Source organism: Oncorhynchus mykiss, chromosome 8 (genome assembly GCF_013265735.2).
Source record: "Oncorhynchus mykiss isolate Arlee chromosome 8, USDA_OmykA_1.1, whole genome shotgun sequence".
NCBI lineage: Eukaryota > Metazoa > Chordata > Actinopteri > Salmoniformes > Salmonidae > Oncorhynchus > Oncorhynchus mykiss.
In genome coordinates, this window is record NC_048572.1 from 41270793 (window position 1) to 41288867 (window position 18075).

At 43.6% G+C, this 18075-nt stretch overlaps 1 protein-coding gene across 1 annotated transcript in view; it reads left to right on the forward strand.

Annotated features, from left to right (window-relative positions):
- Window positions 1-12927, forward strand: part of LOC110529918 (pleckstrin homology domain-containing family G member 1) — a 122777-nt gene extending 109850 nt beyond the window's left edge. The window contains exons 11-17 of the mRNA XM_021612580.2: window positions 3028-3061; window positions 3174-3266; window positions 3386-3444; window positions 3647-3838; window positions 8085-8207; window positions 8367-10227; window positions 10403-12927. Of these exons, the coding sequence (XP_021468255.1) occupies window positions 3028-3061; window positions 3174-3266; window positions 3386-3444; window positions 3647-3838; window positions 8085-8207; window positions 8367-10227; window positions 10403-11439 (3399 nt within the window). The 3' untranslated portion in view covers window positions 11440-12927. The remainder of the gene's footprint in view (window positions 1-3027; window positions 3062-3173; window positions 3267-3385; window positions 3445-3646; window positions 3839-8084; window positions 8208-8366; window positions 10228-10402) is intronic.
- The last annotated feature ends 5148 nt before the right edge of the window (window positions 12928-18075 follow it).

Sequence of the window (18075 nt, forward strand, 5' to 3'; positions counted from 1 at the left end):
AAAAAAGTGTTTTAAAAAATCAAGATATATTTTATATTCGAGGTTCTTCAAAGTAGCCACCCTTTGCCTAAATGACAGCTTTGTACACGCTTGGCATTCTCTCAACTAGCTTCACCTGGAGTGCTTTTCTAACAGTCTTGAAGTACTTCCCACATATGCTGAGCACTTGCTGGCTGCTTTTCCCTAACTCTGTGGTCCAACTCATCCCAAACCATCTTAATTGGGTTGAGGTCGGGTGATTGTGGAAGCCAGGTCATCTGATGCAGCATGCCATCACTTTCCTTATTGGTCAAATAGCCCTTACACAGCCTGGAGGTGTTTTGGGTCATTATCCTGTTGAAAAACAATGATAGTCCCACTAAGCGCAAACCAGATGGGATGGCGTATTGCTGCAGCATGCTGTGGTAGCCATGCTGGTTAAGTGTGACTTGAATTCAGAATAAATCCCCAAGTGTTACCAGCAAAGCACCCCCACACCATCACACCTCCTCCTCCATGCTTCACGGTGGGAACCACACGTGCGGAGATCATGTTCCTGGCCCAAGCAAGTCTCTTCTTATTATTGGTGTCCTTCAGTAGTGGTTTCTTTGCAGCAATTCGACCATGAAGGCCTGATTCACGTAGTCTCCTCTGAACAGTTGATGGTCAGATGTGTCTGTTACTTGAACTCAGTGAAGCATTTATTTGGGCTGCAATTTGAGGTGCAGTTAACTCTAATTAACTTTTCCTCTGAATCAGAGGAAAGTCTGGGTCTTTCTTTCCTCTGGTGGTCCTCATGATAGCCAGTTTCATCCTGGTGCTTGATGGTTTTTATAACTGCACTTGAAGAAACTTTAAAAGTTCTTGACATTTTACTCATTGACTGACCTTCATGTCTTAAAGGAATGATGGACTGTCATTTTTCTTTAATTATTTTAGCTGTTCTTGCCATAATATGGACTTGGTCTTTTACCAAATAGAGCTGTCTTCTGTATACCATGTCACAACCGATTGGCCCAAACGCATTAAGAAGGAAAGACATTGCACAAATTAAAACCTGTTGTGACTAGGGGGCAGTATATTCATTTTTGGAAAATAAATGTTCCCGTAGTAAACGGGATATTTTGTCAGGACAAGATGCTAGAATATGCATATAATTGACAGCTTAGGATAGAAAACACTCTAAAGTTTCCAAAACTGTAAAAATATTGTCTGTGAGTATAACAGAACTGATGTTGCAGGCGAAAGTCTGGGAAAAATCCAATCCAGAAGTGCCTCATGTTTTGAAAGCGCTGCGTTCCTATGCGTCCCTATTGAGCAGTGAATGGGCTATCAACCAGATTACTCTTTCTCCGTATTCCCGAAGGTGTCTACAGCATTTTACGCATTTATGTTGAAGAATACCCGTAAGCGGCTACATTGCGCAAGTGGTCACCTGATGCTCCCAGAGAGATTCTCGCGTAAAATACAGAGGTAGCCATTACTCCAATCGGTCCTACTGAAAAACGAATTGTCCCGACGGATATATTATCGAATAGATATTAGAAAAACACCTTGAGGATGGATTCTAAACAACGTTTGCCATGTTTCTGTCGATATTATGGAGCTAATTTTTAATATTTTTCAGCGTTTTCGAGACTGCAATTTCCGGGCAATTTCTCAGCCAAACGTGAAGGACAAACGAAGCTATTTCACCTACAAAAATATTATTTTTGGAAAAAAGGAACATTTGCTATCAAACTGGGAGTCTCGTGAGTGAAAACATCCGAAGCTCATCAAAGTTAAACGATTTAATTTGATTGCTTTTCTGATTTCCGTGACCAAGTTACCTGCTGCTAGCTGGACAAAATGCTATGCTAGGCTATCGATAAACTTACACAAATGCTTGTCTAGCTTTGGCTGTAAAGCATATTTTGAAAATCTGAGATGACAGTGTGATTAACAAAAGGCTAAGCTGTGTCTCAATCAATATATTTCATTTGTGATTTTCATGAATAGGAATATTTTCTAGGAATATTTATGTCTGTTGCGTTATACTAATTAGTGTCGGGCTATGATTACGCTCCCTCATGCGGGATGGGGAGTCATTAGAGGTTAACGTTTAATAATGCACACCTGTTAATTGAAATTAATTCCAGGTGACTGCCTCATGAAGCTCGTTGAGATAATGACAAGAGTGTGCAAAGCTGTCATCAAGGCAAAGGGTGGCTACTTTAAATAATCTCAAATATAAAATATATTTTAATTTAACACTTTTTTGTTTACTACATGGTTCCATATTTGTTATTTCATAGTTTTGATGTCTTCACTATTATTCTGCAATGTAGAAAATAGTCAAAATAAAAACCCTTGAATGAATAGGTGTTTCAACTTTGACTGGTACTGTAAAGTTTGTAGTAAAAAAAGATACAGGAGGATAATTGTTTCCAATGACATTATCGGTGTGCATCGTGTGATTTTAACAAGTTATGAGTTGGCATTGCCTACTAATTGCCTACTAATTGGTTGATGATGTTATTGGGAACACTTATATTCTATCTCTTTTACTAGAAAACATAGAAATGCACAATTTTCACATATGTTGGTGTTGCTTGAGATGATGAATATGAAGTAGACATATTTTGAAATTTCGCTTTAATGTAGGGATCACCAACTAGATGCAGCTGCTGAATGTTTTTCTTGAGCGGATGATTCTGGTGCATAATTAAAAATCATTTATAGACTGCAAATTGATTGCAAGAAGCCCTAAAGGATATAATATTTCACTAAAACATAATAATGTCCAACCTTGATTACATTTGTATATAATCACATATTATGCGTGGGAATAATTGGGAATAGATTTCCAAAAAATATATATTTTGGAGCTGATTTCCTGATGTTTTTACAGTTTTTTATGTCCATCAATGATTTTAGATTTTTCATAAAAATAATAATTTTTGCTCAGAAAACTTGGGTATCCAAATAAAACCACCTACGTGCCTCCAGTTGTGGAAATTTGCTTTAATGGTTGTTGTTTGTTTTAGTTTTTTTTCTCTTGATTTTCAGGCCAAGCAGGCCATTTTGGAGATGGATGCTATGCGTAAGTATACATTTGATATTGATTGAAGCCTCTTGTGACTATAATAAGATCATTACGTTCATGGGTGTTTATTTGAGTGTCTGTAACATTCCCTCTCCCCTGTCCTCTCCAGACCACCCAGGTTTCCACTACTGTCCTGACAGGTACAAGAGGAGCCCCCACACGAAGGAGGGCCCCTCCCCTCGACGGGTCCGCAGGAAGTCAGGTAAGGAACACAGGAAGTACAGGGACAGGACGAAGGCGCTGTAAATTATTTGGTGCTGATGCCAGTAGACTGGGCCAGTTTCTCTGCCTCTATGTCCTGTCCAATCTGTCTCTCCTCAGAGCCGCTGTCCAAGTTACTGAAGAACGCTAAACATGGTGCCAAGAGAGATGTCTCAAAGGTGAGCTTAACCCCATAATGCAGTCATTTACGTATATGAATGGTGACACAATGCTACAGTTAGAAACAGTGTTATATCTCCATAATGGACTAAAGGTTTCAGCTAGTTTGAGGTGTTATTTGCAATGGTTCCTATAACACTCACCTAACTCTCACTCAAGGACACATTTAACACTCCCTGCCTTATCACTCTCTCTCTGTAGCGGACAAGTCTGGGCGCCACCCTGCTCTCCCCTGTGTCCCAGCTGGCTCTGGGCACTATTGGCCACAGCCGCAGCCTGGTCAACCAATCACAGAAGTCCCTGGACCCAGGTGACCATTTTGACCATGGCGACAGGGAGGATGGGGAGGAGCCACATCAGCAGGACGCCGATGATGAGGATGACAGCAGCATGGTGAGTCTCTCCTACCTACCCACAATGCACCAGTTTGACAATTTAACCTCTTATCAGATATGCCTGATTTGATTTCCATCGCTAAAGTCAAATCAAATTGATTTATATATACAGTACATCAGCTGATATCTCAAAGTGCTGTATAGAAACCCAACCTAAAACCCCAAACAGCAAGCAATGCAGGTGTAGAAGTACACTGGCTATGAAAAACTCCCTAGAAAGGCCAAAACCTAGGAAGAAACCTAGAGAGGAACCAGGCTGTGAGGGGTGGCCACTCCTCTTCTGGCTGTGCCGGGTGGAGATTATAACAGAACATGGCTAAGATGTTCAAATGTTCATAAATGACCAGCATGGTCAAATAATAATAATCACAGTAGTTGTCGAGGGTGCAGCAAATCAGCACCTCAGGAGTAAATGTCAGTTGGCTTTTCATAGCCGATCATTAAGAGTATCTTTACCACTCCTGCTGTCTCTAGAGAGTTGAAAACAGCAGGTCTGGGACAGGTAGCACGTCCGGTGAACAGGTCAGGATTCCATAGCCGCAGGGCAGAACAGTTGAAACTGGAGCACCAGCACGGCCAGGTGGACTGGGGACATCAAGGAGTCATCATGCCAGGTAGTCCTGAGGCATGGTTCTAGAGCTCAGGTCCTCCGAGAGAGAGAAAGAAAGAGAGAAAGAGAGAATTAGAGAGAGCATACTTAAATTCACACAGGACACCGAATAAGACAGGAGAAGTACCTGACCCTAGCCCCCCGACACATAAACTACAGCAGCATAAATACTGGAGGCTGAGACAGGAGGGGTCAGGAGACTCTGTGGCTCCATCCGATGATACCCCCGACAGGGCCAAACAGGAAGGATATAACCCCACCCACTTTGCCACAGCACAGCCCCAACAACACTAGAGGGATTTCTTCAACCACCAACTTACCATCCTGAGACAAGGCTGAGTATAGCCCACAAAGATCTTTCACCACAGCACAACCCAAGGGAGGGAACCAACCCAGACAGGAAGATCACATCAGTGACTCAACCCACTCATGTGACGCACCCCTCCTAGGGAAGGCATGAAAGAGCACCAGTAAGCCAGTGACTCAGCCCCTGTAATAGGGTTAGAGGCAGAGAATCCCAGTAATATGATCAATTTTTTGGGTTCTAGTCAGGATTCTAGCAGCCGTATTTAGCACTAACTGAAGTTTATTTAGTGCTTTATCTGGGTAGCCGGAAAGTAGAGCATTGCAGTAGTCTAACCTAGAAGTAAAAAAAGCATGGATAAGTTTTTCTGCATCATTTTTGGACAGAAAGTTTCAGATTTTTGCAATGATACGTAGATGGAAAAAAGCTGTCCTTGAAACAGTCTTGATATGTTCGTAATTTGCCTTCTAATAATCATGATCTTTTCCTCAAATAAATTCATGAATTTATTACTGTTGAAGTGAAAGCCATCCTCACTTGGGGAATGCTGCTTTATAGTTAGCTTTGTGAAGGTATCCAAAATACATTTTGGATTGTTCATATCTTCCTCAATTAAGTTGAAGAAATAGGATGATCGAGCAGCAGTAAGGGCTCTTCGATACTGCACGGTACTGTTCTTCCAAGCTAGTCGGAAGACTTCCAGTTTGGTGTGGCGCCATTTCCGTTCCAATTTTCTGGAAGCTTGCTTCAGAGCTTGGGTATTTTCTGTATATCAGGGAGCTAGTTTCTTATGAGAAATGTTTTTAGTTTTTAGGGGTGCAACTGCATCTAGGGTATTGCGCAAGGTTAAATTGAGTTCCTCAGTTAGGTGGTTAACTGATTTTTGTCCTCTGACGTCCTTGGGTAGGCAGAGGGAGTCTGGAAGGGCATCAAGGAATCTTTGTGTTGTCTGTGAATTTACTGTATAGCACGACTTTTGATGCTCCTTGGTTGGGGTCTGAGCAGATTATTTGTTGCAATTGCAAACGTAATAAAATGGTGGTCCGATAGTCCAGGATTATGAGGAAAAACATTAAGATCCACAACATTTATTCCATGGGACCAAACTAGGTCCAGGGTATGACTGTGACAGTGAATAGGTCCAGAGACATGTTGGACAAAACACACTAAGTCGATGATTGCTCCGAAAGCCTTTTGGAGTGTGTCTGTGGACTTTTCCATGTGAATATTAAAGTCACCAATAATGTGAATATTATCTGCTATGACTACAAGGTCCGAAAGGAATTCAGGGAACTCAATGAGGAACGCTGTATATGGCCCAGGAGGCCTGTAGCTATAAAAAGTGATTGAGTAGGCTGCATAGATTTCATGACTAGAAGCTCAAAAGACGAAAACGTAATTTAAAAAAATACATACAAATTTAAATTTGCTATCGTAAATATTAGCAACACCTCCGCCTTTGCGGGATGCACGGGGGATATGGTCACTAGTGCAACCAGGAGGTGAGGCCTCATTTAACACAGTAAATGGCTTAAACCATGTTTCAGTCAAGCCAATCACATCAAGATTATGATCAGTGATTAGTTCATTAACTATAACTGCCTTTGAAGTAAGGGATCTAACATTAAGTAGATGTGAGGTATTGAGATGTGAGATGAGATGTGAGGTATCACAATCTCTTTCAATATTGGCAGGAATGGAGGTCTTTATCCTTGTGAGATTGCTAAGGCGAACACCGTCATGTTTAGTTTTGCCCAACCCAGGTCAAGGCACAGACACTGTCTCAATGGGGATAGCTGAGCTGACTAAACTGACTGTGCTAGTGGCAGACTCCACTAAGCTGGCAGGCTGGCTAACAGCCTGATGCCTGGACTGCACCCTATTTCATTGTGGAGCTAGAGGAGTTAGAACCCTGTCTCTGTTGGTAGATAAGATGAGAGCACCCCTCCAGCTAGGATGGAGTCCGTCACTCCTCAGCAGGCCAGGCTTGGTCCTGTTTGTGGTTGAGTCCCAGAAAGAGGGCCAATTATCTACAAATTCTATCTTTTGGGAGGGGCAGAAAACAGTTTTCAACCAGCAATTGAGTTGTGAGACTGTAGAGCTCATCACTCCCTCCCACTAACTGGGAGGAGGCCAGAGACAATTACTCGATGCCGACACATCTTTCTTGCTGATTTACATGCTGAAGCTATGTTGCGCTTGGTGGCCTCTGACTGTTTCATCCTAACATCGTTGGTGCCAACGTGGATAACAATATCTCTATACTCTCTACACTCCCCAGTTTTAGCTTTAGCCAACACCATCTTCAGATTAGCCTTAACCTGATGACAGGTGAGGGTTCCCTTTTGGGAACGACCCCTCCCACGTTCAGCTGGAACGTGGCGCATGGAACGCAAAAATATTCTTAGAAATATTTTACCTCCACACATTAACAAGTCCAATACCTCAAATGAAAGATAAACACCTTGTTCCCAGCATGTCAGATTTTTTAAAATGTTTTACGGCGAAAACACACCACCGAAACGAAGACAAGAGGCAGCCATTTTCTCCCAGAAAATATAGAATTATAAAAACAGGATTAAAAAATAAATCATTCACTAACCTTTTGAAAATCTTCATCAGATGACAGTAATAGGACATGTTACACAGTACTTTTTTTTTTCAATAATATGCCATTTATATCCATAAATGTCCATGTTTCTCGCGACACGCACTCAATTCACTCCCATGGGGCCAAAACTCGCGGGATTTGAACGATTAAACGCTCTACTGAATGAGGACATCTAGTGGAAGACATAGAAAGTGTCCCCAGATCCATAGCTGGTTGGGAAGGGTGGGGGAGATCACGTCAAAGTTGCCCCAACTTTCATGATCCCAAAACTAGTTTGGAAGAATGCCTGCCCTGTGAGTTCTGCTATACTTACAGACATAATTCCAATGGTTTTAGAAGCTTTAGAGTGTTTTCTATCCAATAATAATTATTATATGCATATATTAGCAATTTTGGACAGATTTTTTTTCAGTTTACTATGGGCTACTACTATTGTTCCTCCAAAGGGGGCAGTATTCTGCCTAGCCTTAAGAGGTTGTCGGTAGCCCTGCCCCCGGTAAACAGTGTATGATCGCTGGATGATTCCCTTTTAAGTCTAATACTGCGGGTAATGGAGTCACCAATGACTCTGGTTTTCAATTTGTCAGAGCTAATGGTGGGAAGCTTCGACGTCTCAGATGCCGTAACCCTAGCCCATTGCCCTAGCCCCTTTGCAGGTATAAAGGGATTAGATAGGTAAAGGTATGCTCATTACATGATTTTCTAACCGTGTGTTGCAGGGTCGGGAAAAGAGGCTGCAAGTCCCAGGACAGTCTAGCAGGAAGAGGTTGAACCAACAGGCGTCTATAGACAGCAGCATCAACCAATGGAAGACCTTCAACATGAGCTCCTCAGACCTACAGGTGACTGACCTTAACACTGTGATGAGAATGACTAGTAGGAATAATTGTGTACTGCACTTCTAACTGTAATTTAATAAAGTTCTGTGTTTGATCTAAGAAATAGACTTTCACCACACTCGTTGGTTAGCAGATCTAATAATCTAATCTCCTTCTATCCAGAGGGCTAAGGAACGTCACCACCCTCCTCTCCTAAAGACGCCCTGTGTGACAGATCAACCTCTGGAACCCAACATCCCCTCCATGCTGGTCCCAGACGGTGACCCCCAGACGGTGGGGAACATCTGGGCGGATCACCGCGTCCGCAGAGCCATGTTCCCCACCCGCCAGCGCACCATGAACGAGGAGGACGAGGACATCTACCAGATGTTTGTCCCCACCGAGCCCAGTGGGCCAGAACCAGAACCACCTGTTAGGTCAGAGGTCATGTCATCTCCCAGCAGGACCCAGGGACGACCCTGCAGCTGGCATGTGGAGCAGGTGCCCATAGTGCAGATCGACCCCCCGTCCACCGGGGACAGCAGAGAGCTGCGGAGAGCCAGCAGCGTGGGTGAGAAACAGACTGGCTCCCGACAGAGCCTCCCTGATCAGGATGACAACCAGCAAGAGATGATCCACATCGAATCCTCCAGCAATGACATCTCGGGTTCGTCATCAGCCGAGCACCTGACGATAGACGACATTGAGAATGTTTATGACAACATCAGCTACGAGGACCTGAAGAGCATGGGGCTGATCAAGAGGGAGCAGGAGGGTCGGGGGGTCCAGCGAGAGGGCCCTAGAGACACACAAGGCCCTAGGGCCCTAAACACCGGGGTGACAGGGGGTATTACAGAGACTCTTGTCGAGCCAGACAGCTTGTCTGACAGTAACCGCTCTTCCACTGCCCAGGAGCTGAAGATCGTGGAGGAGGAGAACATATATGACACTATCTGCTTCAGGGAGCCCCTAGCGAAGGGTGACAGGGACGGGGAGAGAAAGGCACAGGAGAGGGACAGTCTGTTCCAGTCTGCCTCTGAGACTGACCTGATGGGCTGTGAGAGACTTGGGGGCTTCGTATCTGAGGAAAGCCTCCATTTTGGGGAGGACGAATGGATGGAGTATAACTCCCCTCCCGTCCATGGCACCTCTGAACTGGACAACTCCTCCTCATCTGCCTCGAAAACATTCTCCCAACATTCCAACACCGGCGACCGGATGTCGGAGCAGGTGGTCGAGATCTGGAACGATTTGGAAAACTATATCAAGAAGAACGAGAAGAAAGTGGAACGCCTTCCTGCCGCATTTCCCATGAGCACCAGCGAGGCCCCCAAGACCTCATCTGTCAAGAGCAGCACCAAAAATAACAACCCACATACAGCCAGCCCACAAACATGCAGCCCCCCTACCAAGAACCCCCTAGCCCGCCATCCCAACCCTCCCACTGTGACCCCACCTCACCAATTCACCATCCCCATCCTCAAAATCCCAGAGCTGCTCAGAGAGGGTAACTTTGAAGACGAGGACCATTTCCCCTCTCACTCTTCCCTCACTCCCCCGTCCCTCCCCCTGCCGGCCATCCCAGACCCTGCCCCTCCCGGGACAGTCAAGAGCATCCGTAACAAACTGGCCCGTCTCAGCACTGGGAGCTTCCATCTAGAGGATGATGATGAGCTGAGGGAGCTGCCCCAAAAGCACCCCAGCCAGAGGGAACCCTCCATCAGGGACCTCCACAGCCTGTTCCCTGGGGAGCTGGCTTTGGACTCTCCCTTGGCTTCCTCCTCTCTCCTTATGGGTGACTCAGTGGACAGCTTCTCCCAGGGGCTCATGGACAAGACCAAGAACCGTGTGTTCCTGATGGCTCGCCAGTACAGCCAAAAGATCAAGAAGGCCAACCAGCTGCTCCGCATGAAGAGCATGGACCCCGGCGACATGTCAGGAGGACGCAAAAGGGAGGAGAAGAAGCAGCAGAAAGACCTGGAAAAGAAGCAGAATGACCTGGCAGCCATTTTGGAGGAGAAGAAGCAAGGTGGTACTGCCATAGGTAACATAAACAAAATCAGTAGTTGCTTATGCCTTACAGTCATGATATATACACCTAACTAGTGTATTATTTTTTTATGTCACTCATTGTCCCCTTCTTTCTCTTTGTCTCCTTCTCCATCTCCATATCCATCTCCCTCTCTCTCTCTCTCTCTCTCTCTCTCACTTTGTCTCAGGTGCGAGGATAGCCGAGTACTCCCAGCTGTATGACCAGGTGATGTTTAAAGACCCTCCAGATCAGGGTTCCAGTAGCCTGTGCCCTTCTGGCTCGCACTATTCCCACCCAGCGCTACCCTCTTCCCAATCCCTGCCTGAGACCTGCTCCTCCCTGGGGCAGGAAGACGACTGGCTCCACTCAACCTACAGCAATGGGGAGCTGACCAGATTTGTGTCAGAGATGCTGTCCTCCACCCCCCAGAGCAAGCTCACCCCTGCCTCCTCCGTCCCAACCCTAAAGACCCTACCTCCCTCTCCGGAGACCTCACCCACCCAGCGATGGAGCTCTTGTGTCTCCGCCCCCAGCGAGAAGGAGGAGCATGTGTACAGTTATATTAAACGACAGACCTCCTTTAACTCCCCCTCATCTTCCTCCTCCTCCTCTAAACCACCTCCTTACTGCCGCTGCCAGTCTATCTGCTCACTGGGTGACCTGCAGGAGAAGGAGAATATTCGTATCAGGTCCAAGCGTGGTTCGACTGCAGTCCAGAGATCCTCAGAAAGACTCCATGGCCCCAGCAGTCTGGTCCGGGCCAGGCGGCAGAGTAGCCTCCCGGAGCAGTCCAGTTTCGGTCATGGTCACTCTGACCTCACCCTCCAGGACAGTCAGCAGGTGGTGGTCCTGAAACATGCCTCTGCACTGAGCATGCTCACAGCCACCCAAAACTACATGGCCAACTTCAAAGACAATGGCGACGATGACGACGACGATTACGTAGAGATCCGCTCTGAGAACGAGAGCGAGCAGGATCAGGACTGCTCCAGGCAGTGTATCATCAGTGGTGGTGGGGGTGGTGGTGGTAGCTCCAAGGGACCAGCCCAGAGTCAAATCCAGAGTCTTCCCTGCACTCCGGTAAGGTCCTCCTGTGGGCTGATGGACCGGGAGCGTCTGCAGGAGTACCTGCGGGCGGAGCAGCTGACACAGCAGAACCAGTCCAACATCATCCAATCACTCAGAGAGAAGTTCCAATGCCTCAGCTCCAGTAGCTTTGCTTGAGTCGCCTTAACACACCACCATATGAACACACTAGTGCATGTAGCACAAGCAGATCTGTAGCTTTGCCATTCTTATCATGACAACAAATAACTCTCAGTATACACAAAAGACAACAAAGGACATGATTTCCTTCCACACACAACACGTCTAGAGTTATTATGACAAGGAATGACACACTAAATGCTAAATTCAGCACACTGTACACAGCACACTGTACACACATATTACACACTACACACAACAAAGGTCTGTAGCTTTGTCAGAGTCTTCAGGACAACATGAAAATAGATATATACATCTTAGCCTCACAGTTATATTTCGCACACAACGTGCAATACTGCAGCTTCGCCAAAGTCACATGGTCAAAGTTCAACATGTCACAAAACAACATGGCAAATACTGCATCTGAGTAGTCATGGCAAAATACAGTACAGAAACATACTAGTACTGCAGAGGCACTCCACCACCACAGCACTTCCTTACAGTCTTCCATGTCAAGTAGATTGACATTCATATTTATTTTAGATAAGTTGAAAAAGAACTATGAAACGGTCAAAGTTATCATTCTAGCAAACTGTAGATGATATTGCTGAGTCCAACAGGGTGTGGTAAGGGGCTTGTGTGTGGGCTTACAGTTCAAAGGGAAGCATACAGGTTATATTTTAGAGATGTTAGAAATGATGATGCCATATACTGTACATATACTGTACCCTTTCCCCCTTCAACAAAAATACTGACATTCCAAAAATGTAATTTGGTAGCCTGCTGTAGACTGCTAGCATCTCTTGATGAGGAAATGGCACTAGCTGAATTGGGGTTATGTTGCTGTAATATGCTGTTTTAAACATCTAGTAAACAAACCCCTTATCAAGGTTTCAACCTTTGAGTATCGGAAAAGTTCTTCCTTTTAAAAGTTGTTTTGTTTATTTAACTTCCTATAGATGAGTTTACCCGTTATCAAAGGGATGATCCTATATGACAAAACGTCAGTGATAGTGTTTTAACTGTATAAAATAAAGTATCAACCAATTTAACAATCTGAACAAGCAATTAGCTCAGGATTACAGGCTAGGCATGGACAGTTTATCAGCAATAATATATGTATTTTTTAAATAGGATCCAGATGCCTTTTTAAGCTTGGAGCCTCCACACATACTGTTCATTAAGATGAGTTTACCTATATTTTACTTTGAGCTGTGGTGACGTCAAGCAGCAGATAGCCTATACCAGTATTCCTATAATGATTCAGCTTTCTCAACCTGCTTTGTCATAACTACGGGATCATGCTTTAAACAGAATAATCTTAAAATAAAGAGAAAGGTACAGTATGTTGATATTTCAATTATTTTCAATAAACAGCAATAGGATTTATCTATTTATTTTGAATCTGTGTGTCTGAAAATGTTCTGAATTATATACAGTGCCTTGCGAAAGTATTCGGCCCCCTTGAACTTTGCGACCTTTTGCCACATTTCAGGCTTCAAACATAAAGATATAAAACTGTATTTTTTTGTGAAGAATCAACCACAAGTGGGACACAATCATGAAGTGGAACGACATTTATTGGATATTTCAAACTTTTTTAACAAATCAAAAACTGAAAAATTGGGCGTGCAAAATTATTCAGCCCCTTTACTTTCAGTGCAGCAAACTCTCTCCAGAAGTTCAGTGAGGATCTCTGAATGATGCAATGTTGACCTAAATGACTAATGATGATAAATACAATCCACCTGTGTGTAATCAAGTCTCCGTATAAATGCACCTGCACTGTGATAGTCTCAGAGGTCCGTTAAAAGCACAGAGAGCATCATGAAGAACAAGGAACACAGCAGGCAGGTCCGAGATACTGTTGTGAAGAAGTTTAAAGCCGGATTTGGATACAAAAAGATTTCCCAAGCTTTAAACATCCCAAGGAGCACTGTGCAAGAGATAATATTGAAATGGAAGGAGTATCAGACCACTGCAAATCTACCAAGACCTGGCCGTCCCTCTAAACTTTCAGCTCATACAAGGAGAAGACTGATCAGAGATGCAGCCAAGAGGCCCATAATCACTCTGGATGAACTGCAGAGATCTACAGCTGAGGTGGGAGACTCTGTCCATAGGACAACAATCAGTCGTATATTGCACAAATCTGGCCTTTATGGAAGAGTGGCAAGAAGAAAGCCATTTCTTAAAGATATCCATAAAAAGTGTTGTTTAAAGTTTGCCACAAGCCACCTGGGAGACACACCAAACATGTGGAAGAAGGTGCTCTGGTCAGATGAAACCAAAATTGAACTTTTTGGCAACAATGCAAAACGTTATGTTTAGCGTAAAAGCAACACAGCTGAACACACCATCCCCACTGTCAAACATGGTGGTGGCAGCATCATAGTTTGGGTCTGCTTTTCTTCAGCAGGGACAGGGAAGATGGTTAAAATTGATGGGAAGATGGATGGAGCCAAATACAGGACCATTCTGGAAGAAAACCTGATGGAGTCTGCAAAAGACCTGAGACTGGGACGGAGATTTGTCTTCCAACAAGACAATGATCCAAAACATAAAGCAAAATCTACAATGGAATGGTTCAAAAATAAACATATCCAGGTGTTAGAATGGCCAAGTCAAAGTCCAGACCTGAATCCAATCGAGAATCTGTGGAAAGAACTGAAAACTGCTGTTCACAAATGCTCTCCATCCAACCTCACTGAGCTCGAGCTGTTTTGCAAGGAGGAATGGGAAAAAATGTCAGTCTCTCGATGTGCAAAACTGATAGAGACATACCCCAAGCGACTTACAGCTGTAATCGCAGCAAAAGGTGGCGCTACAAAGTATTAACTTAAGGGGGCTGAATAATTTTGCACGCCCAATTTTTCTGTTTTTGATGTTACAATTTTTTGAAATATCCAATAAATGTCGTTCCACTTCATGATTGTGCCCCACTTGTTGTTGATTCTTCACAAAAAAATACAGTTTTATAACTTTATGTTTGAAGCCTTAAATGTGGCAAAAGGTCGCAAATTTCAAGGGGGCCGAATACTTTCGCAAGGCACTGTATTAGTGCTTTGCCTACACTATGTAGGTTAAGTGGTAAAAAGCATCCCAAGAACCTAAAATGTTATTTTATCTTATTTGTAAAAAAAACATTGTTTTTAGGAGGGACCATGGGGTGTGGGGTGGGGTGTGTTTGACCTAGACATCACTTCACAGTTTCAGTAGTGAGGATACATGTTTGAACTCATCCATGTGTCCCACTTACAACATCTTATTTATCTACAAAAAAAATCCCTATTCTTGACCCCACACATTGCTGTTGAATTATAATATTATTGACCAAAGTTTGTAAATTAGAATAAAATGTATTTATTAAAATGTTGTCTTCTTGATGAATTTTGAGACACTTTGGATACAATTTTTTTTTTTTTTTTTTACTGTGAATGTTACAAAAATGTTTAGTTTTACTTTATTCTTATCAAAATAATAAATGAAAAGTTGGAATGGACAATACCATAGCAACGTTAATGTATCCAAAACAACTTAAAAATATGAAGTATGATTTTTTTGTTCATGGTATATTTTGTTTCTTGTGTTTCACTGGAGGGGATTGTCAAACTAATTTTAAATTGAAATTACTCTTGCACTTTTTCTTTCTTTTTTGTAACATTTGATTTGTGAACACTTTGTAAAGATGTACATTTTAGGAAAGTTATTATTGTATGCAATATGATGCTTTAGTGTTTAAGTTAAGTGCACTGTAATTTGTTTAACTGCCTAGTTACCATTCCTCAAGAAAATAAATGATTCTGAGACAATAAAGAAAATACATACTTAAACATTTTTTTGGGGGGGTTAGTGACTTTTTTGTTGAACACAGGCACTTGTAAGCTACCCATGACTGAAAAACATGATGGATAAATTCATATACAAGATTGCATGAGAGCTATTCAGAGAAGAGGTTGGACCCGGCCCTGAACAGACCCAAGATCAATCAGACCAGACCAGAATGGACCCAATATATATATTTTTTAATGGGCATCCGGACCTGAACGGAGCAGAGTACAATCAGACATGAACCTGAATGGACCCGAGGACAACTTGACCTAGACCCATCTCGTACCCTAACAGGTCCGGGTCTAGACCAAACCCAATTCGACCTGAGTGACAAAGAAATGTATTAGCCAAGTTGCTCTTCTGGTTAACAAATGGAGCCATATGTTGACTAGGCCTTCTATAAATCAATAAATTCACCTTATTAGCCATGGTCAGGTCCACTTGGGTCTACCAGCTGAAGTTCCATAGACGCGAAATATGATGACAATCAAACAAGACCTGACTCCGACACAGACCTAAGGGATAAGTTATAATTTCAGATCCGAATCCGATATTTCTCCAAAGCTCAGTTGTCCTGAGTGTGCACAACACTGCCAGGACCTAGGATCAAGGGAGACACTCAAGTTATTTAATACTATATCTCTTGACACACTGATGAAGATAGTTATGGCCTCTAAACCTTCAAGCTGCATACTGGACCCTATTCCAACTAAACTACTGAAAGAGCTGCTTCCTGCGCTTGGCCCTCCTATGTTGAATATTATAAACGTCTCCCTATTACACTGGACGTGTAAGAAACTCATTAAAAGTGGCAGTAATAAAGCCTCTAAAACCTTGACTCAGAAAATATTAAAAAAACTATCAGCCTAAATCAAATCCCCCATTCCTCTCAAAACATTTTTTAAAAGCTGTTTGCGCAGCAACTCACTGCCACCCTGAAGACAAACAATGTATATGAAACGCTTCAGTCTGGTTTTAGACCCCATCATAGCACTGACATTGCACTCGTGAAGGTGGTAAATTACCTTTTAATGGCGTCAGAGCAAGGCTCTGCATCTGTCCTCGTGCTCCTAATGCTACTTTGATACCATTGATCACCACATTCTTTAGGGAGAGATTAGAAACCCAAATTGGTCTACACGGACAAGTTCTGGCCTGGTTTAGATCTTATGTGTCAGAAAGATATCAGTTTGTCTCTGTGGATGGTTTGTCTTCTGACAAATCAACTGTAAATGTCGGTGTTCTTCAAGGTTCTGTTTTAGGACCACTATTGTTCTCACTATATATTTTACTTCTTGGTGATGTCATTCGGAAACATAATGTTAACTTTCACTGCTATGCAGATGATACACAGCTGTACATTTTGATGAAAAATGCTGAAACCCCAAAATTGTCCACCCTGGAAGCCTGTATTTCAGACTTAAGGAAGTGGATGGCAGTAAATGTTTTGCTTTTAAACTCGGACAAAACAGAGATGCTAGTTCTAGGTTCCAAGAAACAAAGAGATCTTCTGTTTGATCTGAAAATTAATCTTGATGGTTGTACAGTCATCTCAAATGAAACTGTGAAGGATCTCGGCTTTACTCTGGGCCCTGGTCTCTCTTTTGACAAACATTTCAAGAATATTTCAAGAACAGCTTTATCCATCTATGTAACATTGCAAAAATCAGAAACTTTCTGTCCAAACATTATGCAGAAAAATGTATCCATGCTTTTGTCACTTCTAGATTAGACTACTGCAATGCTCTACTTTCCGGCGACCTGGTTAAAACACTAAATAAACTTCAATTAGTGCCAAACACGGCTTTTAGAATCTTGACTAGAACCAAAAAATGTGATCATATTACTTCCTGTTAAGGCTAGGGCTGATTTCAAGGTTTTACTGGTTTTCCTACAAAGCATTACATGGGCTCGCTCCTACCTATCTTTCCGATTTGGTCCTGCCGGACATACCTACACGTACCCTACGGTCACAAGTCATAGGCCTCCTTACTGTCGGTAGAATTTCTAAGCAAACAGCTGGAGACAGGGCTTTCTCCTATAGAGCTCCATTTTTATGGAATTGTCTGCCTATCCATATGAGAGACGCAGACTCTGTCTCAACCTTTAAGTCTTTATTGAAAACTCATCCCTTCCTATGATTGTGTAGTCTGGCCCAGGGGTGTGAAGGTGAACGGAAAGGCACTGGAGCAACGAACTGCCCTTGCTGTCTCTACCTGGCCGGCTCCCCTGTCACTACTGGGATTCTCTGCCTATAACCCTATTACGGGGGCTGAGTCACTTGCTTACAGTTGTTCTTCCATGCCGTCCCTAGGAGGGGTGCGTCACTTGAGTGGGTTGAGTCACTGACGTAATCTTCACGTCCGGGTTTGCGCCCCCTTCGGGTTCTTGACGTGGGGGAGGACTTTGTCGGCTATACCCGGTTCTGTCTCAGGGTTGTAGGTTGGTGGTTGAAGATATCCCTTTAGTGGTGTGGGAGCTGTGCTTTAGCAAAGTGGGTAGGGTTATATCCTGCCTGTTTGGCCCTGTCACAGTGTCACAGTGTCTCCCGACCCCTCCTGTCTCAGCCTCCAGTATTTATGCTGCAATAATTTGAGTCGGGGGGGCTAGGGTCAGTCTGTTATATCTGGAGTATTTATCATGTCTTATGTGTGAATTTAACTATGCTCCCTCTAATTCTCTTTCTCTCTCTCTCTCTCTCTCTCTCTCTCTCTTCTCTCTTCTCTCTTCTCTCGGAGGACCTGAGCCCTAGGACCATGCCTCAGGACTACCTGGCCTGATGACTCCTTGCTGTCCTCAGTCAACCTGGTCATGCTGCTGCTC